Genomic DNA, 20,065 nt, shown 5'->3' with positions numbered 1-20,065 from the left:
TTTCTTTAAGATTTTATTTATTTATTTGTCAGAGAGAGAAAGAACACAAGCAGGGGGAGCGGCAGAGTGAGAAGCAGGCTCCCCGCTGAGCAAGGAGCCCAACGTGGAGCTCAATCTCAGGACCCCAGGATCATGACATGAGCTGAAGGCAGACACTTAACTGACTGAGCCACCCAGGCGTCCCAACAACAGTAATATTTTAAATAATTTGCCAGAAGTAACTATGTTAAAAACATTTTACTTAAAATATCTATCAAGAAAAAATCAAAAGCAGAGCATGCAGAATTCTGGTAATGGCTCCATCATCTAGCAGTTGATGTGGGATGTTCAAAGAAAGTAAACATCACTACATCTAAGAATAGTCTATTCTAAAGTTAACTTCTTTTATCAAGACATTTTTAAGTCTTCTTTAGAACAAGATAAAGAATATTAAAAAATCAGTAGGCAAATATATAAGCAAATTTATTAGTAAGAGGAAGGAGGAGTATAACCATTTACTTCTAAAGGAAAGTAAATATCAGAATTTGGGACCTGGAAGGCATAATATATATCCTCTCATTGTTGTAATGAGAAACCACCATAGATACAATACCCACTCAGTATGAAGTTCCAAGTGGATTCCAAGTGGAATTCAGTGTATCAATGTAATGTTTTAATTTCATATAGGAGTATATAAGTAAAAATTAATAAATTAATAAATCATTTACCCATTGACTTCAGACTTGTGTCCATTTAGTTGAGGCTGAAGGACTATCATTTTTTATTTTTAAAACTAGGTCTTGGGGTGCCTCGGTGGCTTAGTCAGTTAAATGTCTGACTTTTGATTTCAACTCAGTTCATGATCTCAGGGTCATGAGATCGAGCCCTGTGTTGGGCTCCACACTGGGTGTGTGGAGCCTGCTTAAGATTCTCCCTCTGCCCCTTCTCCACCCCTGCATGTGCATGAGCTTGCTCTAAATAAATAAATAAAGCTAGGTCTTGTTCTATCCCTGTATTTTAAAGGGGCTGCTAGCCTTTTCAACCACTAAAATGAAGTTAATAAACTTTGAAACTCTGCTGCCAGATACATTAATTGACCTGTTCATTCAATCTCTAAGTAATTCATTTGTGCATTCTTTAGTCCCTCTGTCTATCCATCCATCCATTTCTCCAACCATCTAATCACATAGTGTGTATACCATTAGACTTAACATTAGACTTCCTACACCTGCAATTGGCCATCAGAATTATTTCACTCTCTCCCACCATCTCTTTCCACTTTTTAATGCTCTGGAAGAACCCCAGCAGTGAAAGAAAACTTCCTTTTTTGCTTACATGAATGAGAGGATACTTGTGGAGCTCTGTGAAGACTGTTAGAATACACAGATGATAATCTCTTCTATCAGACATGTACATCATGGAAAAGTTTAATTACTGATTAAAGTTATTTATTTTACCTGGAATGTAGATGCCACTGAGTCATACACATATGATCTAAAATGGTTTCATAGTATTCCTGCTTAGATTCCATATCAATCCCAACTTTTAACTTCCAGAAAGATGTCAATATTGTATCTAACACTTTTCCTTAAACACTTTTGTCCTCGTGTCTTCGCACATGCTGTTCCTCCTGCTTGTGGTCCCTCCCCACCACCCTTCCTATTGTCTTACCTTCCTTCATAAGCAAGCTCCTACTCATCTCTCAAATTTTAGAAAAGTTAAAAGCCAACAAAAAAGTTATTAGAGTTAGGTTAAGGCAGGGGAACCATTATGAAATCTCACCTGTATCTTGTGCAAGTACCGTTCTGTCCTGATGGAGCTACTGGTTTAAAAGTGATGCGTGGGGAAACCTGCGCTGACAGCAGAAATCCCAAAGCAAGAACTAGGAGTGCTACAGTGGTACCTAAAAAAATAAAAATAAAAAAAATAAAATTAAAAAGAAGTTTTACATCAGAGAATAGTTGGCAACATTTTTTCAAAGCAGACTGGGTTTGGCAAGACATACCTCTGAAAAAAATACTTTTGCTTTTATTGGATTATTAAAAAAAAAAAGTGTTCCTAATATATATACAGATTATCAGAAAAAACTCTCTAGCACATTCACTGTGAAACATGACAAGAGTGAAATTCAAAGCAAATATATTTGCTAGCCAAGCAGAGGACTGGTAATGATTTTAACAAACAAACAAACAAACAAAACAAAACAAAAACAGGGGTGCCTGGGTAGCTCAGTCGGTGAAGTACCTGCCTTCAGCTCAGGTCATGATCCTGGGGTTCTGGGATCAAATCCCACATTGCGCTCCTAGCTCAGCAGGGAGTCTGCTTCTACCTCTGCCTGCCGCTCCCCCTGCTTGTGTGCTCTCTCTCTCTCTCTTTTTGACAAATAAAAATCTTCAAACAAAGAAACCTTGGATTGCTGACAGTCTCACAATGAACTAATGCAGCAAGTGTGAGTGCCCAAGATATCAAAAGTATGAAAGGCAACAGACTCACACCAAGTGTTGCTCACGTTGCCAAGAAAATTGTTCTAATGGCGTTCATTGTTTAAGGTCCCAAATCAGTACACTAAAAACAAACAAACTGAACATTTCCAAAAGCAGCTGAGAGAACATTTCTTATTAAACAGGAGTAGCATTCTTTCCTCATGAGTTGAAGGTGCCAGAAAGGATCTAGCACATGTATTCATTTCTTTCCTGCTGGGGTCTGGAAGCAGAATCTTTCAATTATAGAAACAGTGATTATGTATATCACTTAAAAGGCTCACTTTTGAGTCCCAGAGAGACATCCCGACAGTAAAAAAGAAAGTTTTCCAATTTCTGACTATTGTTCCAGCCACTGAGAGGATACACAGTCACAGGAAGAAAGAAAATATGATTGTGATAATTTGTACAATCAATTTGAATGGGGCAATGTGTTTAAAATAGGGAATTTAGGGAGGGCATTTCAAAGTTTTTACTGATTAAACTGGGAGGTAAATTTAAGATATGACCAAAAACATTATTAAATGAATGGATAAAAGGAGAACTTTGGGAAGCACTGTGCAAGCACAGTGATATTATATAATGGCTGAGGTGTATATGTTTAAGATGCAGGGGACGTGTCTAGTTAAATGCTGGGGTTATATTCCAGTTCTGCCATTTCTTGATTTCTGTGATCTTGGGCAAGGCACAGGACCTTTCCAAACTTCAATTTTGTCTTCCATAAAATGGGGCTTAGTGAAAATACTCACCTTGAAGAACTGCAGCGAATTTTAAATATCCTAATGCATTTCAAGCATTTTGAAAATGCTATAAAAAGTTGAAGGAAGGGGGAGGCCTGAAGGGGAGATAAGATGTCTATTTTTGCCAAACTGGATCAAAAAAGCCATGAACCTAAAATCCAGCTTGTTTGCCCCTTGCTGGCTTAAAACTCAAACCAGAACTAGGAATAGTTTGAGGAATTTCTTTTCTGAAAAGACTATCAGAGCCCTGAACTGGGAAACTTAAAAGAAGTCTTTTAGAAAGAGAGGAGATATATTAGGTTTATTACGAAAATCATCCCTCTCTCTTCAAACAAAACACACCTTGAATTTTACTGTAAATTTGCCTACCACAGAACCTGGGTCCTTACCTATTACCCCAAATTACTTCCATGGCATATTGTTGTAGGGAAGGGAAGATTATTTTGAATCTGGGAATTGTGATACTTTAAGATATGAAGGAAACATGATACGTTTCTTTCATAATGCTTATTAAATAACCTGTCTTCATGATTATATTTATAAACTCTAAGATAGTGTGCCCAGCACATACTCACATACATCCGGTTCTAAGGCCTGGCGTACAGTAGATCCCTAGAAGTACTGGTTGCATTAATGAATGGACCACAGTGCCAAAGATTTTTGTAATATTGAATATTTTTGAAAAAAATCCAAAATCTTAAGACTACCCAATTGAGGTCATCGGGTTAGAATGTGATATATACTCTAGCTGAGAGCTCTGCAGCACATTACAATGTATCTCTTGCATCCATCTCTAATAATGTCCAACTTACCTGCAAAATATGGTGAACTGACCATTCTGGATGCACAAAATTCCTGAAAAGCTGACAATTCAACCCTTCTTAAGCACAAGTTTTATTTTATTTTAATGCATTTTGGATAACAATCCTTTAAAAGTCAGTATTACACCTTTATATTCTTTACTATATATAGCAGTGTTTCTCAGTCCTGATTTCCTATTGGAAGCAAATGCTTGGGATGTATATAAACCTCTGACTCAGAGTCTCCAGAAAATGGGGATCGGATATCTGAGTTTTAAACAGCTCCCCAGGTTATTGGGCATCCCATATGCCGGGGCATAACTTATTTTATACATATGCGTAAACACACACATATATATGAGATATATAATTAGTAAAATAAACTCTTTTAAAGATTTATTTATTATTTGAGAGAGAGCGAGAGCACATGCATTGGGGTGGGTGAGGAGAGAGGAAAAGCTGAGTCTTAAGCAGACTCCTCCCTGAGCACGGACCTGACGCGGGGCTCCATCTCATAACCCCAAGATTACAACCTAAGCCGAAACTAAGAGTTGGATGCTTAACTGACTGTGCCACCCAGGTGCCACAATAATAACTTGTAAAATAAACTTTTAAGATGATAAACTCCTTAAGGGAAAGGCATGGTAACTTTTTTTTTAAATTTTTTTATTCTTATGTTAATCACCATACATAACATCATTAGCTTTTGATGTAGTGTTCCATGATTCATTGTTTGTGCATAACACCCAGTGCTCCACGCAGAATGTGCCCTCTTTCATACCCATCACTAGGCTAACCCATACCCCCACCCCCCTCCCCTCTAGAACCTTCAGTGTGTTTTTCAGAGCCCATTGTCTCTCATGGTTCGTCTCCCCCTCCAACTTACTCCCCTTCATTCTTCCCCTACTGCTATCTTCCTCTTCTTTTTTTTCCTTAACATATATTGCATTATTTGTTTCAGAGGTAAAGATCTGTGATTCAACAGTCTTCCACAATTCACAGCGCTCACCATAGCACATACCCTCCCCAATGTCTATCACCCAGCCACCCTCTCCCTCCCACCCCACACCACTCCAGCAACCCTCAGTTTGTTTCCTGAGATTAAGAATTCCTCATATCAGTGAGGTCATATGATACATGTCTTTCTCTGATTGACTTATTTTACTCAGCATAACACCGTCCAGTTCCATCCACGTCGTTGCAAATGGCAAGATCTCTTTCCTTTTGATGGCTGCATAATATTCCATTGTGTATATATACCACTTCTTCTTTATCCATTCATCTGTCGATGGGCATCTTGACTCTTTCCACAGTTTGGCTATTGTGGACATTTCTGCTATAAACATTGGGATGCACGTACCCCTTCGGATCCCTACATTTGTATCTTTGCGGTAAATACCCAGTAGTGCAATTGCTGGAACATATGGTAGTTTTCTTTTCAACTGTTTGAGGAACCTCCATCGTGTTTTCCAGAGTGGCTGCACCAGCTTGCATTCCCACCAACAGTGTAGGAGGGTTCTCCTTTCTCCACATCCCCGCCAACATCTGTCGTTTCCTGACATGTTAATTTTAGCCATTCTGATTGGTGTGAGGTAGTATCTCATTGAGGTTTTGATTTGGATTTCCCTGATGCCGAGCGATGTTGGGCACTTTCTCATGTGTCTGTTGGCCATTTGGATGTCTTCTTTGGAAAAATGTCTGTTCATGTCTTCTGCTCATTTCTTGATTGGATTATTTGTTCTTGGGTGTTGAGTTTGATAAGTTCTCTATAGATTTTGGATACTAGCCCTTTATCTGAAATGTCATTTGCAAATATCTTCTCCCATTCTATCGGTTGTCTTTTGGTTTTCTGGACTGTTTCTCTTGCTGTGCAAAAGCTTTTTATCTTGATGAAGTCCCAGTAGTTAATTTTTGCCCTTGCTTCCCTTGCCTTTGGCGCTGTTTCTAGGAAGAAGTTGCTGCGGCTGAGGTCAAAGAGGTTGCTGCCTGTGTTCTCCTTTAGGATTTGGATGGACTCCTGTCTCACGTTTAGGTCTTTCAACCATTTGGAGTCTATTTTTGTGTGTGGTGTAAGGAAATGGTCCAGTTTCATTCTTCTGCATGTGGCTGTCCAATTTTCCCAACACCATTTGTTGAAGAGACTGTCTTTTTGCCATTGGACGTTCTTTCCTGCTTTGTCAAAGATGAGTTGACCATAGAGTTCAGGGTCCATTTCTGGGCTCTCTATTCTGTTGCACTGATCTATGTGTCTGCTTTTGTGCCAGTACCATACTGTCTTGCTGATGATAGCTTTGTAATAGAGCTGGAAGTCCGGAATTGTGATGCCACAGGCTTTGCTTTTCTTTTTCAATATTCCTCTGGCTATTCGGGGTCTCTTCTGGTTCCAGACAAATTTTAGAATTATTTGTTCCATTTCTTTAAAAAAGTGGATGGTATTTTGATGGGGATTGCATTGAATGTGTAGATTGCTCTAGGTAGCATTGACATCTTCACAATGTTGGTTCTTCCAATCCATGAGCATGGAACGTTTTTCCATTTCTTTGTGCCTTCTTCAATTTCTTTCATGAGTATTTATAGTTTTCTGAGTACAGATCATTTGCCTTCTTGGTTACATTTATTCCTAGGTATCTTATGGTTTTGGGTGCAATTGTAAATGGGATCGACTCCTTAATTTGTCTCTCTTCTGTCTTGTTCGTGTATAGGAATGCCACCGATTTCTGTGCACTGATTTTATATCCTGCTACTTTACTGAATTCCTGTATGAGTTCTAGGAGTTTTGGGGTGGAGTCTTTTGGGTTTTCCATATACAGCATCATATCATCTGCAAAGAGTGAGAGTTTGACTTCCTCTTTGCCGATTTGGATGCCTTTGATTTCTTTTTGTTGTCTGATTCCTGTGGCTAAGACTTCTAATACTATGTTGAATAGCAGTGGTGAGAGTGGACATCCCTGCCGCGTTCCTGACCTTAGGGGAAAAGCTCTCAGCTTTTCCACATTGAGAATGATATTCGCTGTAGGTTTTTCATAGATGGCTTTTATGATATTGAGGTAGGTACCCTCTATCCCTATACTCTGAAGAGTTTTGATCAAGAAAGGATGCTGTATTTTGTCAAATGCTTTTTCTGCATCTATTGAGAGGATCATATGATTCTTGTTCTTTCTTTTGTTAATGTATTGTATCACGTTGATTGATTTGCAGATGTTGAACCAACCTTGCAGCCCAGGGATGAATCCCACTTGGTCATGGTGAATAATCCTCTTAATGTACTGTTGGATCCTATTGGCTAGTATTTTGGTGAGAATTTTTGCATCCATGTTCATCAAGGATATTGGTCTGTAATTCTTTTTGATGGGGTCTTTGTCTGGTTTTGGGATCAAGGTAATGCTGGCCTCATAAAATGAGTTTGGAGGTTTTCCTTCCATTTCTATTTTTTGGAACAGTTTCAGGAGAATAGATATTAATTCTTTAAATGTTTGGTAGAATTCCCCTGGGAAGCCGTCTGGCCCCAGGCATTTGTTTCTTGGGAGATTTTTGATGACTGCTTCAATTTCCTTAGTGGTTCTAGGTCTGTTCAGGTTTTCTATTTCTTCCTGGTTCAATTTTGGTAGTTGATACATTTCTAGGAATGCATCCATTTCTTCCAGGTTATCTAATTTGCTGGCATAGAGTTGCTCATAATATGTTCTTATAATTGTTTTTATTTCTTTGGTGTTGGTTGTGATCTCTCCTCTTTCATTCATGATTTTGTTGATTTGGGTCATTTCTCTTTCCCTTTTGATAAGTCTGGCCAGGGGTTTATCAGTCTTGTTAATTCAAAGAATCAGATCCTAGTTTCGTTAATCTGTTCTACTGTTCTTTTGGTTTCTATTTCATTGATTTCTACTCTGATCTTTATGATTTCTCTTCTCCTGCTGGGTTTAGGCTTTATTTCCTGTTTTTTCTCCAGCTCCTTTAGGTGTACGGTTAGGTTGTGTTTTTGAGACCTTTCTTGTTTCTTCAGAAAGGCTTGTATTGCTATATACTTTCCCCATAGGACTGCCTTTGCTGTATCCCAAAGATTTTGTACAGTTGTGTTTTCATTTTCATTGATTTCCATGAATTTTTTTTAATTCTTCTTTAATTTCCTGGTTGACCCATTCATTCTTTAGTACGATGCTCTTTAGCCTCCATGTATTTGAGTTCTTTCTGACTTTCCTCTTGTGATTGAGTTCTAGTTTCAAAGCATTGTGGTCTGAAAATAGGCAGGGAATAATCCCAATCTTTTGGTACCGGGTGAGACCTGATTTGTGACCTAGGATGTGATCAATTCTGGACAATGTTCCATGGGCACTAGAGAAGAATGTGTATTCCGTTTCTTTGGGATGGAACGTTCTGAATATGTCTGTGAAGTCCATTTGGTCCAGTGTTTCATTTAAAGTCTTTATTTCCTTGTTGATCTTTTGCCTAGATGATCTGTCCATTTTAGTCAGGGGGGTGTTAAAGTCCCCCACTATTATTGTATTGTTGTCAATGTGTTTCTTTGATTTTGTTACTAATTTCCTTATAAAATTGGCTGCTCCCATGTTAGGGGCATAGATATTTACAATGGTTAGATCTTCTTGTTGGATAGACCCTTTAAGTAGGATATAGTGTCCTTCTTCATCTCTTATTACAGTCTTTGTTTTGAAATCTAACTTGTCTGATATAAGGATTGCCACCCCAGCTTTCTTTTGGTGTCCATTAGCATGGTTAATGGTTTTCCACCCACTCACTTTCAATGTTGGGGTGTCTTTGGGTCTCAAATGAGTCTCCTGCAGACAGCATATTGATGGGTCTTGTTTTTTAATCCAATCTGATAGCCTGTGTCTTTTGATTTGGGGCATTTAGCCCATTTACATTCAGAGTAACTACTGAAAGATATGAATTTAGTGCCATTGTACTGCCTGTAAGGTGATTGTGATTGTATATTGTCTGTGTTCCTTTCTGATCTATGCTGCTTTTAGGCTCTCTCTTTGCTTAGAGGACGCCTTTCAATATTTCTTGGAGGGCTGGTTTCGTGTTGCAAATTCCTTTAGTTTTTGTTTGTCCTGGAAGCTTTTTATCTCTCCTTCTATTTTCAATGACAGCCTAGCTAGATATAGTATTCTTGGCTGCATATTTTTCTCGTTTAGTGCTCTGAAGATATCTTGCCAGTCCTTTCTGGCCTGCCAGGTCTCTGTGGATAGGTCTGTTGCCAATCTAATGTTTCTACCATTGTAGGTTACATATCTCTTCTCCCGAGCTGCTTTCAGGATTTTCTCTTTGTCTCTGAGACTCGTAAGTTTTACTATTAGATGTCGGGGTGTTGACCTATTTTTATTGATTTTGATGCCTGTTTCCTTCCCCACATTAGGGAAGTTCTCTGCTATAATTTGCTCCAATATACATTCTGCCCCTCTCTCTCTTTCTTCTTCTTCTGGGATCCCAATTATTCTAATGTTGTTTCGTCTTATCGTATCGCTTATCTCTCGAATTCTGCCCTCGTGATCCTGTAGTTGTTTCTCTCTCTTTTCCTCAGCCTCTTTATTTTCCATCATTTGGTCTTCTATATCGCTGATTCTCTCTTCTGCCTCATTTATCCCAGCAGTCAGTGCCCCCATTTTTGATTGCACCTCATTAATAGCTTTTTTGATTTTGACTTGGTTAGATTTTAGTTCTTTTATTTCTCCAGGAAGAGTGTCTCTAATAACTTCCATGCTTTTTTCAAGCCCAGCTAGTATCTTTAAAGTCATGATTCTGAACTCTAGGTCCGACATCGTACTAATGTCCGTATTGAGTAGGTCCCTGGCAGACGGTACTACCTCTTGTTCTTTTCGCTGAGGTGATTTTTTTCGTCTTGTCATTTTGTCCAGAGGAGAACAGATGAATGAGAGAACAAAATGGTAACAGGTTAAGAACGTCCCCAGCAAATATACTCTATACAATCAGAAAAGACCTGAAACCAGGGGAAAAGAAAGGGAAAGAAAGAATAAAGAGGAGAAAAAAAAAAGGAAAAGAAAAAGATAAAAACAAACAAAAACAGAACAAAACAAAAAAAAACAGAATATGATCAAATATGATCAGGCTAGTGCATAGATCAGTGCCACACACTGGATTTCGGGCGTATTTTGGTCTGTTAGAAGAAAGTGCCTCCTAAAATTTTAAAGGAAGAAAGACTTATATATGTACAAAATAAGGGTTGATACAATGAAGGAATGGAAGATGACTGTAAAGATGAAAATTATAAAAGATTTTATAAAAGGAATTGATAAGAAGTTGTTTGAAAAAAGAAAGAAGATTAAAAAAAAAAAAGGGAGAGAATGTGATCAGGCAGGAGACTAGAACAAAGCCATACACCAGTGATTTAGGGTATATTTTGATCTGTTAGAAGAAACTGTATCTCAAAATTTTAAAGACAGAACAACTTATATATATATATATATATATATATATATATATATATGCCAAAAATAAGGGTAACTACTATGAAGGGAGAAAATACGACTCTAAAAAAGAAAAATAAAAAATGTTTTTTTTTTAAAAAAAGGGATTGATAAGATGTTGGTTGAAAAAGGGAAAAAGAAAAATTCAAAAAAAAAAACAGTTAAAAAAATTAACTTTGAAAAACTAATGAATCATGGTAAAAAAGCCATGAATTCTATGTGCAGTATTCCCGTAGCGCTGTTGTTCTCCCGTTCTCCTTGATCGGTAAACTTGGTTGGCTTGCTGACTGTGCTGATCTTCTGGGGGAGGGGCCTGTTGCCGTGGTTCCCAAATGTCTTTGCCGGAGCCGGAATTGCCCCGCCCTTGTCGGTCCGGGTAAGCAATCTGCTCGTGTTTGCTCTGGGAACTTTTGTTCCCTGCAAGCTCTCCGTACAGCTTTGGAGGACCAGAGTGAAAATGGTGGCCTCCCAATCTCCACCCGGAGGAGCCGAGAACTTGGGGCCCCGCTCCTCAGTGCACCCCCAGAGAAAAGCAGTCACTCCCGTGTCCCCGGTCTCTGGCCGCACTCCGTGCTCACCCGGCCTGTGACCGAGTGTTTCTATCTCTGGCTCCTGACCCCGTGTAGAGTCTCCAAACCCAGCAGATCCCTGCAGTGCGCTCCCACGCCGCTCCTCCCAGGGGAGGAAGGGGAATCTCCCCGTATCTGCTGCTTGCTGGGTCCCTGCTGGAGGAGCAGTGGCCCAACTGTGCCGCGGATCACAGTTTATGGCAACCCTGAGCTGAGAGCCCGCACCTCGGCTCCGTCTCTGCAGTCGGCTTCCCCGCTCCGATACCTGGGAGCTCTGCCGCACTCAGGCACCACTGGTCTTTCTTGACCCCGAGGGTCCTGAGACCACACTGTCCTGCGAGGGTTCCACCCACAGCTTAGCCATTGGAGCGATGTCCCTCAGCGGAGCCGGCTTCTAAAAGTTCCGATTTTGTGCTCCGCGGCTCTATCACTTGCCAGAAGCGGCTGACAGAGGCCCCTCCCCCGCCGTCTATCCTCCCGAATATCGCCTCGGATTCACTTCTCCGCACGTCCTACCTTCCAGAAAGTGGTCGCTTCTCTGTTCAGAGAGTTGTTGCTACTCTCTTCTTCGGTCTCCTGTTGAGTTCGTAGGTGTTGAGAATTGTTTGATCCCTATTCAGCTGAATTCCTGAGACCAGACGAAATCCAGGTCTCCTACTCCTCCGCCATCTTGCTCCGCCCCCAAGGCATGGTATCTTAACTGACTTTATTTATGGAATAAATTTTAAAATGATCACCTATCATCTGTCATATACCCATACACCTTTAAAGCTTAAAACTACTTGAATTATTTCCTTTAACAAGTTATAGATGTTTTATCAGCTATTCGTTAGCGTTCAGATTATTATGGTTACTGCTGGATTGATCATTACTCTAACCCAGAGTTGAGTTCAATACAGGAAGGCCTTGGATTGGGGCATTTAGCCCATTTACATTCAGGGTAACTACTGAAAGATATGAATTTAGTGTCATTGTATTGCCTGTAAGGTGACTGTTACTGTATACAGTATGTCAATGTTCCTTTCCGGTCTATGTTACTTTTAGGCATTCCTATACACCAACAACAAGACAGAAGAAAGAGAAATTAAGGAGTTGATACCATCTAAAATTGCACCCCAAACCATAAGATACCTAGGAATAAATCTAACCAAAGAGGCAAAGAATCTGTACTCAGAAAACCATAAAATACTCATGAAAGAAATTGAGGAAGACACAAAGAAATAGAAAAACGTTCCATGCTCATGGATAGGAAGGAGAAATATTGTGAAGATGTCAATGCTACCTAGAGCAATCTACACATTCAATGCAATCCCCATCAAAATACCATCCACTTTTTTCAAAGAAATGGAACAAATAATCCTAAAATTTGTATGGAACCAGAAGAGACCCCGAATAGCCAGAGGAATGTTGAAAAAGAAAAGCAAAGCTGGCGGCATCACGATTCCGGACTTCCAGCTCTATTACAAAGCTGTCATCAGCAAGACAGTATGGTACTGGCACAAAAACAGACACATAGATCAATGGAACAGAATAGAGAGCCCAGAAATGGACCCCCTACTCTATGGTCAACTAATCTTTGACAAAGCAGGAAAGAATGTCCAAGAGAAAAAAGACAGTCTCTTCAACAAATGGTGCTGGGAAAACTGGACAGCCACATGCAGAAGAATGAAACTGGACCATTTCCTTACACCACACACAAAAATAGACTCCAAATGGCTGAAAGACCTAAATGTGAGACAGGAGTCCATCAAAATCCTAAAGGAGAACACAGGCAGCAACCTCTTTGACCTCAGCCGCAGCAACTTCTTCCTAGAAACATCGCCAAAGGCAAGGGAAGCAAGGGCAAAAATGAACTACTGGGACTTCATCAAGATAAAAAGCTTTTGCACAGCAAGAGAAACAGTCCAGAAAACCAAAAGACAACCGATAGAATGGGAGAAGATATTTGCAAATGACATTTCAGATAAAGGGCTAGTATCCAAAATCTATAAAGAACTTATCAAACTCAACACCCAAAGAACAAATAATCCAATCAAGAAATGGGCAGAAGACATGAACAGACTTTTTTCCAATGAAGGCATCCAAATGGCCAACAGACACATGAGAAAGTGCTCAACATCGCTCGGCATCAGGGAAATCCAAATCAAAACCTCAATGAGATACCACCTCACACCAGTCAGAATGGCTAAATTTAACAAGTCAGGAAATGACGGCTGTTGGCGGGGATGAGGAGAAAGGGGAACCCTCCTACACTGTTGGTGGGAATGCAAGCTGGTGCAGCCACTCTGGAAAACAGTATGGAAGTTCCTCAAATAGTTGAAAATAGAGCTGCCCTACGACCTAGCAATTGCACTACTGGGTATTTACCCCAAAGTTATAAATGTAGGGATCTGAAGGGGCACATGCACCCCAATGTTTATAGCAGCAATGTCCACAATAGCCAAACTATGGAAAGAGCCAAGATGTCCATCAACAGATAAATGGATAAAGAAGAAGTTGTATATATATACAATGGAATATTATGCATCCATGAAAAGGAATGAGATCTTGCCATTTGCAACAACATGGATGGAACTGGAGGCTATTATGCTGAGCGAAATAAGTCAATCAGAGAAAGACATGTATCATGTGACCTCACTGATATGAGGAATTCTTAATCTCAGGAAACAAACTGAGGGTTGCTGGAGTGGTGGGGCGTGGGAGGGATGGGGTGCCTGGGTGACAGACACTGGGGAGGGTATGTGCTATGGTGAGCGCTGTGAATTGTGTAAGACTGTTGAATCACGGACCTGTATCTCTGGAACAAATAACACATTATATGTTAAAAAAAAAAAAAAGGAGAAAATAGGAAGGGAAAAATGAAGGGGGGGAAATCGGAGGGGGAGACGAACCATGAGAGACTACGGACTCTGAGAAACAAACGGAGGGTTCTAGAGGGGAGGGGGTGGGGGGATGGGTTAGCCTGGTGATGGGTATTAAAGAGGGCAGGTACTGAATGGAGCACTGGATGTTATACGCAAACAATGAATCATGGAACACTACATCAAAAACTAATGATGTAATGTATGGTGATTAACATAACATAATAAAAAAGAAGCAAATTTCTTCAACTATATCAACTAAAAAAAAAAAGAGGAAGGCCTTGGATCTTCCGCAGTGCTCTGTACAGTTTGGGCACATTCTTTATGTTTTAAGAGAAGAATCCTTCACAACTAAATATACTGTGACATTTTGGGATTCTGATATAATTTTCCTAATAAAGATGTTCTTCATAGGAAGTGAAGTGTGTTGGATAAATAACATGCTCAAAAGTACCTGATGCAATAATTTACTATAACTACTTGGTGCAGGGCTGAATTATTAGTAAATACTTAGAAAAAAAGTAATTCTCCTTTCCATGACTCTAATAAAGCATACTTTGTTGTACTTAAGTATCACCTGGGGAACCTGTTTAAAGTTTACATGCTCCAGACCCCATCTTCAGAGATCCTAATTTAGTACATCTGGGGTAAGGTCCATGAATACATATTTCAAAATAAGTGCCCTCTGGTAATTCTGTTGGAGACAGCCAATGAGTGATGTTTTCAGAAATATTTTACTACCAAGATATTTGGGGAAATGACACAGTGTTCTGGCTTTCTGATTAGTTAAATTAAACCTATGTAGATATAGACCTTATTCTATTAAAAGAATCAAGAGGCTGTCTTTATATGTGTAATATTTATGAGAAAGACCAGTTTTCTAAGCAAGCTTTAAAAATATTAAAAGTCACTGGTGTGCCTGGGTGGCTCAGTTGGTTAACCATCTGACTCTTGACTTTGGCTCAGGTCGTGGTCACAGGGTCATGGGATTGAGCCCTGTGTTGGGCTCCCTGCTCAGCTCGGAGTCTGCTTGAGACTCTCTCCCTCTCCCTTTGCCCCTCCTCCAGCTCTCTCTGTTGTTTGCTCTCTCTCAAATAAATAAATTCTTTAAAAAATTATTAAAAGTCAGAACACCACAGAATGTCCTCCATTTAAAATTATTCAGGGACTGTATATTTTATATTTCTTTGTATAAAGAGTTCTTTTGTCCAGGTCTAGCTACACATAGTTTATTTGTAGTAACTTTTAAAGAATGAATACCTATTCAAAAATTATTTTGATATGACTTTTCCCAGTAATTTACCCCAGTATCATAAGATAAATCATAATAAAAACATAAAAAGGGGGACAAAACTGGATCAAAGGCTTTTAAGAAATTTTAAACAGAACAGTATTCTAATACTTATAGCACTATCATAATATTGATACCTACACAAAAACAAAAACTGAAATAAATACCTAACTAACCCAGAATCATTTGGCATCAGAAAGTGAAATGAGTATCTCCTGGAAGGGTAATACTCATCCACTAGCAAGGCTGCTGAACAGCACGTTTTCTACCAAATGTGTAAGCTTCCATTGGTCATTATGGTAAACTGGGACCCTATTAAGTCAGTTAAAAACCAGAACTGCATCTATATGTACACGTAAAAGAGGAGACCTGTGACAAGAAAGTAGGCCTTTTCCCTCCTAAACCACCGTAATATCTACATCATCACTTTAATTGGCCACATAAGAAGGAACTCAGGTGTCTACATAATGGAAGATGTCTTTCATGCTAGAGCAATGACTGCATGGTTTAAGTAGTGTGCACAGCTGGGGTGTTGGTGGTTTTGGCTGAAAAGAAAACGAGGCAGGAAAGAAAAGTGCCGCCGGGTTGCTCATAAAAAGCAGTCCCTGAAATCTCTGGGTACTGTCTTCCCAGATAATTGTCTTAATCCTTTCTCTTTAACAGCCAGGGATGGGCTCTGGAAATCCTGGGAGCAGAGCACCTACACTGAGAGGTTGAAACATGACATCGGCTAGAAGAGTTCAGGAAAGTTCCTGGATTCTGGTGATGCAAGGTGATTTCACATTATGGTTAAAACAACAAAGAACCACTCTGTCAGTAATAATGCTGTGGTAGCTAAGATGCGCTAGGTAGCTAAGATGCGTATTATCTGTGTCAGGAAGAGTTTTAAATGCTTTATGTGTATAAATGTGTTCAGTCCTCTTCATAACCCTATGAAGTAGGGACTAGAATGAACTGCTTTTTACTAATGAGAGAATGGAAACTTGCCTAAAGTCAGAAAATTCAAACCCAAGCAGTATGGTTCTAGATCTGCAATGCCTTAAAAACCTTCAGAACTGATGAGAAAAGTGTCTCTTGGAAAACAACAAAAGGACTAAACTACCAGAAAAATAATGTTTTCCTCAGATCTCAAAAGCAAAATCCCAAATTTAAGAAGATCTGAAATTCGTAAAAAATAGACCTCTTAAGGTAGCAATATATAGAGGCCCTGTTCAAAAGGCAGGGTAGGTATCCATTTAAAAAAATGTTTAAAGCAGCTATTACCTCTTCTTAGGGTTGACCTGCACCTCAGGAATCAGCAAACCCAATTTCTAGCCAACTGTAGGAATTTATTTTTTGGTACATCCCTACCTGATGGTCGTCTACCCTTTTGTTGAGAGTTTACCATCCTAATAAAGCAGCCCAATTCACTGTTGGATAATTCTGATTATTAAGACTATATTTCCCATATTAAGTAAAAATAATGCCCTCATGACATCTACCATCTGCTAGAATTAGGTTATCTACTGGGTAACCCTTTAGTCTTTTTTTCCAGACAAAACACTTCTGGTTTCTTCAAGTGTATGAATGAATGGTTTTTAGCCTCCTTGTCCCTCCCCTTTCCTCACTTACCCTCCTGCTTCCCTGTGTACCTTGGCTGTTGAAATTACCTTTGCCTCTTAATCAGACAATCTCTGCTCACCTTCCCCTCAGTTCAACTTACATTATCAGACTCAAGTCCGTCCACTGCTTAGGCAAGAACAGAGGGTGGAAGCATTCCACTCTTCCTTCTGGAGGAAGCGTTGGGAGAGACGCTGTGTTCCAAATAACTGAGTTTGGAACTCAGAATGTATTTTCTCATTAAAATCTGTGACAAGTGCCGGAAGCAGTACTATTAGATCAGTGTCTTAAGGTATAATTCGGTTAAAATAGAATTTAGTTCATGCCAGCCTGGAAACTTTACATTTTAACGGAAAAATGTATTTTTACTCGAATAAACTTATAAAGGAGCTATTAGAAGACAGCTAATTGATAATTAGGAATCTGTATATATGAAAAAGATAAGAAAATTATATGGTGCAACATGTGAAGACAATGGCAAAGGTGGGTCTCATTCTCTCAAGTGAAACAGAGAAATAAATAATGAAATGTCAGAATTTAAAGACAAAATATCCTTGAAAGTGAGAAATATTTTGTCTTATTTAGCTATTATAGAAAACATACTTCACCAACCAGAATTTACCTTAGAATTTGAGTCTGGTTCAAACACAAAAAGAGTCTGTTGCTGCTTTGTGAAGAAATTATAGAGTTCTAATATTCTACTGCTGAAAGAGCTTTGAAAAAAAAAAATGCCCCAAATTTACTTCCATATTATACCAAACTTAAAACATGTTGAAAAGTGAGTTTATGAATATCAAATTTTTCAAAGAAGAACAAAAACCAATTATTCTTTTCACTTTTGTACCTTTGAGCAGAACTCAAAAATAACAACAGCAGAATGTTATCCTCAGTAGATTCAAATTGTTCTTACAATTCCAGTTTCTAGTCACATTCTAGTTACATATCATAACATTCAGTTCTTTTTTTAAAAAACGTTTTGTCTAGAAGAACTCTATTATTTGGCTAAGAGAACAATATCATAAGTTGTACTGGTATTGTATTTTGGAAGGTGAACTTGTCATCATTAGAGAAAAGTTTATAATTGACTTCTTCATCCAGTCACCTACCTGCTAAGCTCCCGAAGGTAAGCTTCCTGCGGCCCACTTTCTCGACAAGCCAGACTCCCACGAGCGTGAAGATGAAATTTGTGAAGGCTGTCACTGAAGCCAGCCATATTGCAAGCCTATCATCTTCAACACCAGACATCTGCAGAATGGTTGCACTGTAGTACCTGTGAGCAAAGAATTAAACAATTGTTGCTGATAGTTATTCAAAGAAACAGAATTGTTCCTGTAGCTACAGTAATGGCATCAAGTTAGCATGGGAATTCACGCAAAGTATTCAGAGGATCACAACACAGAGACTGTTCAGATAAATTTTGAACTTTGTATAATCAAGAAAAGATACTCAAGCAAGTGGATAGAGGGTTGAAGGCTTTAAAAGTGAAAGGTACTCCGCAGCTAGGGACAGGGCAGCTAGTTGTTTCACTAAGACCTACTACACTAATCAAGGATAAGCTCCAAGTCCACGGAACGAATCAGAAGTCATTGTACATTGTAAATTTATGTACTTAAAAGAATAAATAGACATTGCACACAATAAGGAAAGTGTGATATAAGGGTAGATATCGGGTACAAGGAACCTCTTTAAAGAGCAGTAAGAATGTGTCCATTTATTTGGCATTTCGTAAGGTGATGAGAAACTGACCTGATGTGCATGAGAATGGCTTTGTGTTTTCTAGAAAAGTATAATCTTTGGAGAGGTAACTCTCTACCACGATCTACATGATAAGGTTCTATAGACTCATTTTTGTTCTAAATGAATTCCCTGGAGACTAGCTCTAAAAAACCATAATGCCAATTTGTTGATGCATAACAGGAGATATCTCTGATACATTTAAAGAAGACAGGTTTCTTACAGGACATTTCTTTTCTGATGAAAATATCAGTAGCTAAATCAAAAGATTACTTTAAAGCTGTCCTTAAAACAAAGGAAGCAAAATACTCCTGGTGAGTCACCTAAGAAATGTGACAGAATTCAAATCCTGAAGACACATTCTGAACCATGGCTTCGCCTAGTCTCTGAGCCATTCTAAAACATGTTAGCTTATCCAAATCAGAGAGTGGGCATCCAAGCAATGTTCAGTCAAGCTGGATATGTCTATAGCTACAATCCACAGTTTCCAAATATTCATCAACATTTTCATAGTATTTCAAAAATAAAAATCTCTTTTAAATACATTTATGTTTCAATGATTTATCAATGGCCTCCATGTACTAAATTAATGATGATCTTCTAACATAAAACAGTAACACCAATGCACTCATTCATCTTAATAAAAAGTGTTTTCCTTTTTAAAAGTAGTAAACCAAACTTATAAATTATTATGTAACATGAAGGATGTGTTTTACTGATCACACTAAAAATTATGCCAACCATTTTAAGATTCTGAATTCTGACAGCAGTTGTAAAAAAAGAGAAATCCCCAGTGGAATTATTCCCATCATCATGCAAATTGTGAACATTTTGCAGTCACAGTGTAAAGTGATAATATAAGTTATGAAAATAATTCATTCCTTCTGAATAGGGTTTATAGTTTCCAAGTTCTATCATACACATTTTCAATTTCATAAAGACTTGTGCAGCAAGGTCAGACCCACATGTAACCACTGAGAAATAAACATGTAAACAAATTTAAAAAGGCAGAAAATAGAAGTGCTGAAAAATTCAAGTATTTAAAGTCAAAGGAATTTGATACTTGCCATGCTATTTGATTACATTTCAGTCTTCTCAATATTTTCATAATATTTAAATAAATAAATATAGATCATCACACAAAATAATTTTTTTTTTAAGATTTTATTTATTTGAGAGAGAGAGAGCAAGTGGGTAAGTGGGGGGAGGAGCAGAGGGGGGAGGAGAGGGATAAGCAGACTCTGTGCTGAATACGGAGCCTGATGCAGGGATCTATCCCAGCCAGGGCCCTGAGTTCATGACCTAAGCCGAAGGCAGATGCTTAACTGAGCCACCCAGACGCCCCAACACACAAAATAATTCTTGCAAATAGATCAGGAAAAGAAACTAAACAAGACAGAGAAACTATTTTCATGTTTTCATTTTGATACAATAAAATCATGAAATTCCAAGTGTTAAATTAAGGGATAAAGAAGGAGAAATGGTATCAAACAAAGTAAGCCGGTCAGTGTCAAAATTTTACTTAAAATGAAAATGTTCCCTAGGTATTAAAAAAAATTTTTTTATACTACT

The 20,065-nt window shown here is 38.7% G+C and overlaps 1 protein-coding gene across 1 annotated transcript in view; it reads right to left on the bottom strand.

Annotated features, from left to right (window-relative positions):
• SLC2A13 (solute carrier family 2 member 13) overlaps nt 1-20,065 on the bottom strand; it is a 375,990-nt gene that overhangs the window by 105,892 nt on the left and 250,033 nt on the right. The window contains exons 5-6 of the mRNA XM_027592538.2: nt 17,866-18,029; nt 1,762-1,882 (exon numbers count right to left, since the gene is read on the bottom strand). Of these exons, the coding sequence (XP_027448339.1) occupies nt 1,762-1,882; nt 17,866-18,029 (285 nt within the window). The remainder of the gene's footprint in view (nt 1-1,761; nt 1,883-17,865; nt 18,030-20,065) is intronic.

This window comes from Zalophus californianus, chromosome 9, assembly GCF_009762305.2.
Source record: "Zalophus californianus isolate mZalCal1 chromosome 9, mZalCal1.pri.v2, whole genome shotgun sequence".
Taxonomy (NCBI): domain Eukaryota; kingdom Metazoa; phylum Chordata; class Mammalia; order Carnivora; family Otariidae; genus Zalophus; species Zalophus californianus.
The sequence above is the reverse complement of the archived record's forward strand: the minus strand, read 5'-3'. Positions and strand labels throughout refer to the sequence as shown.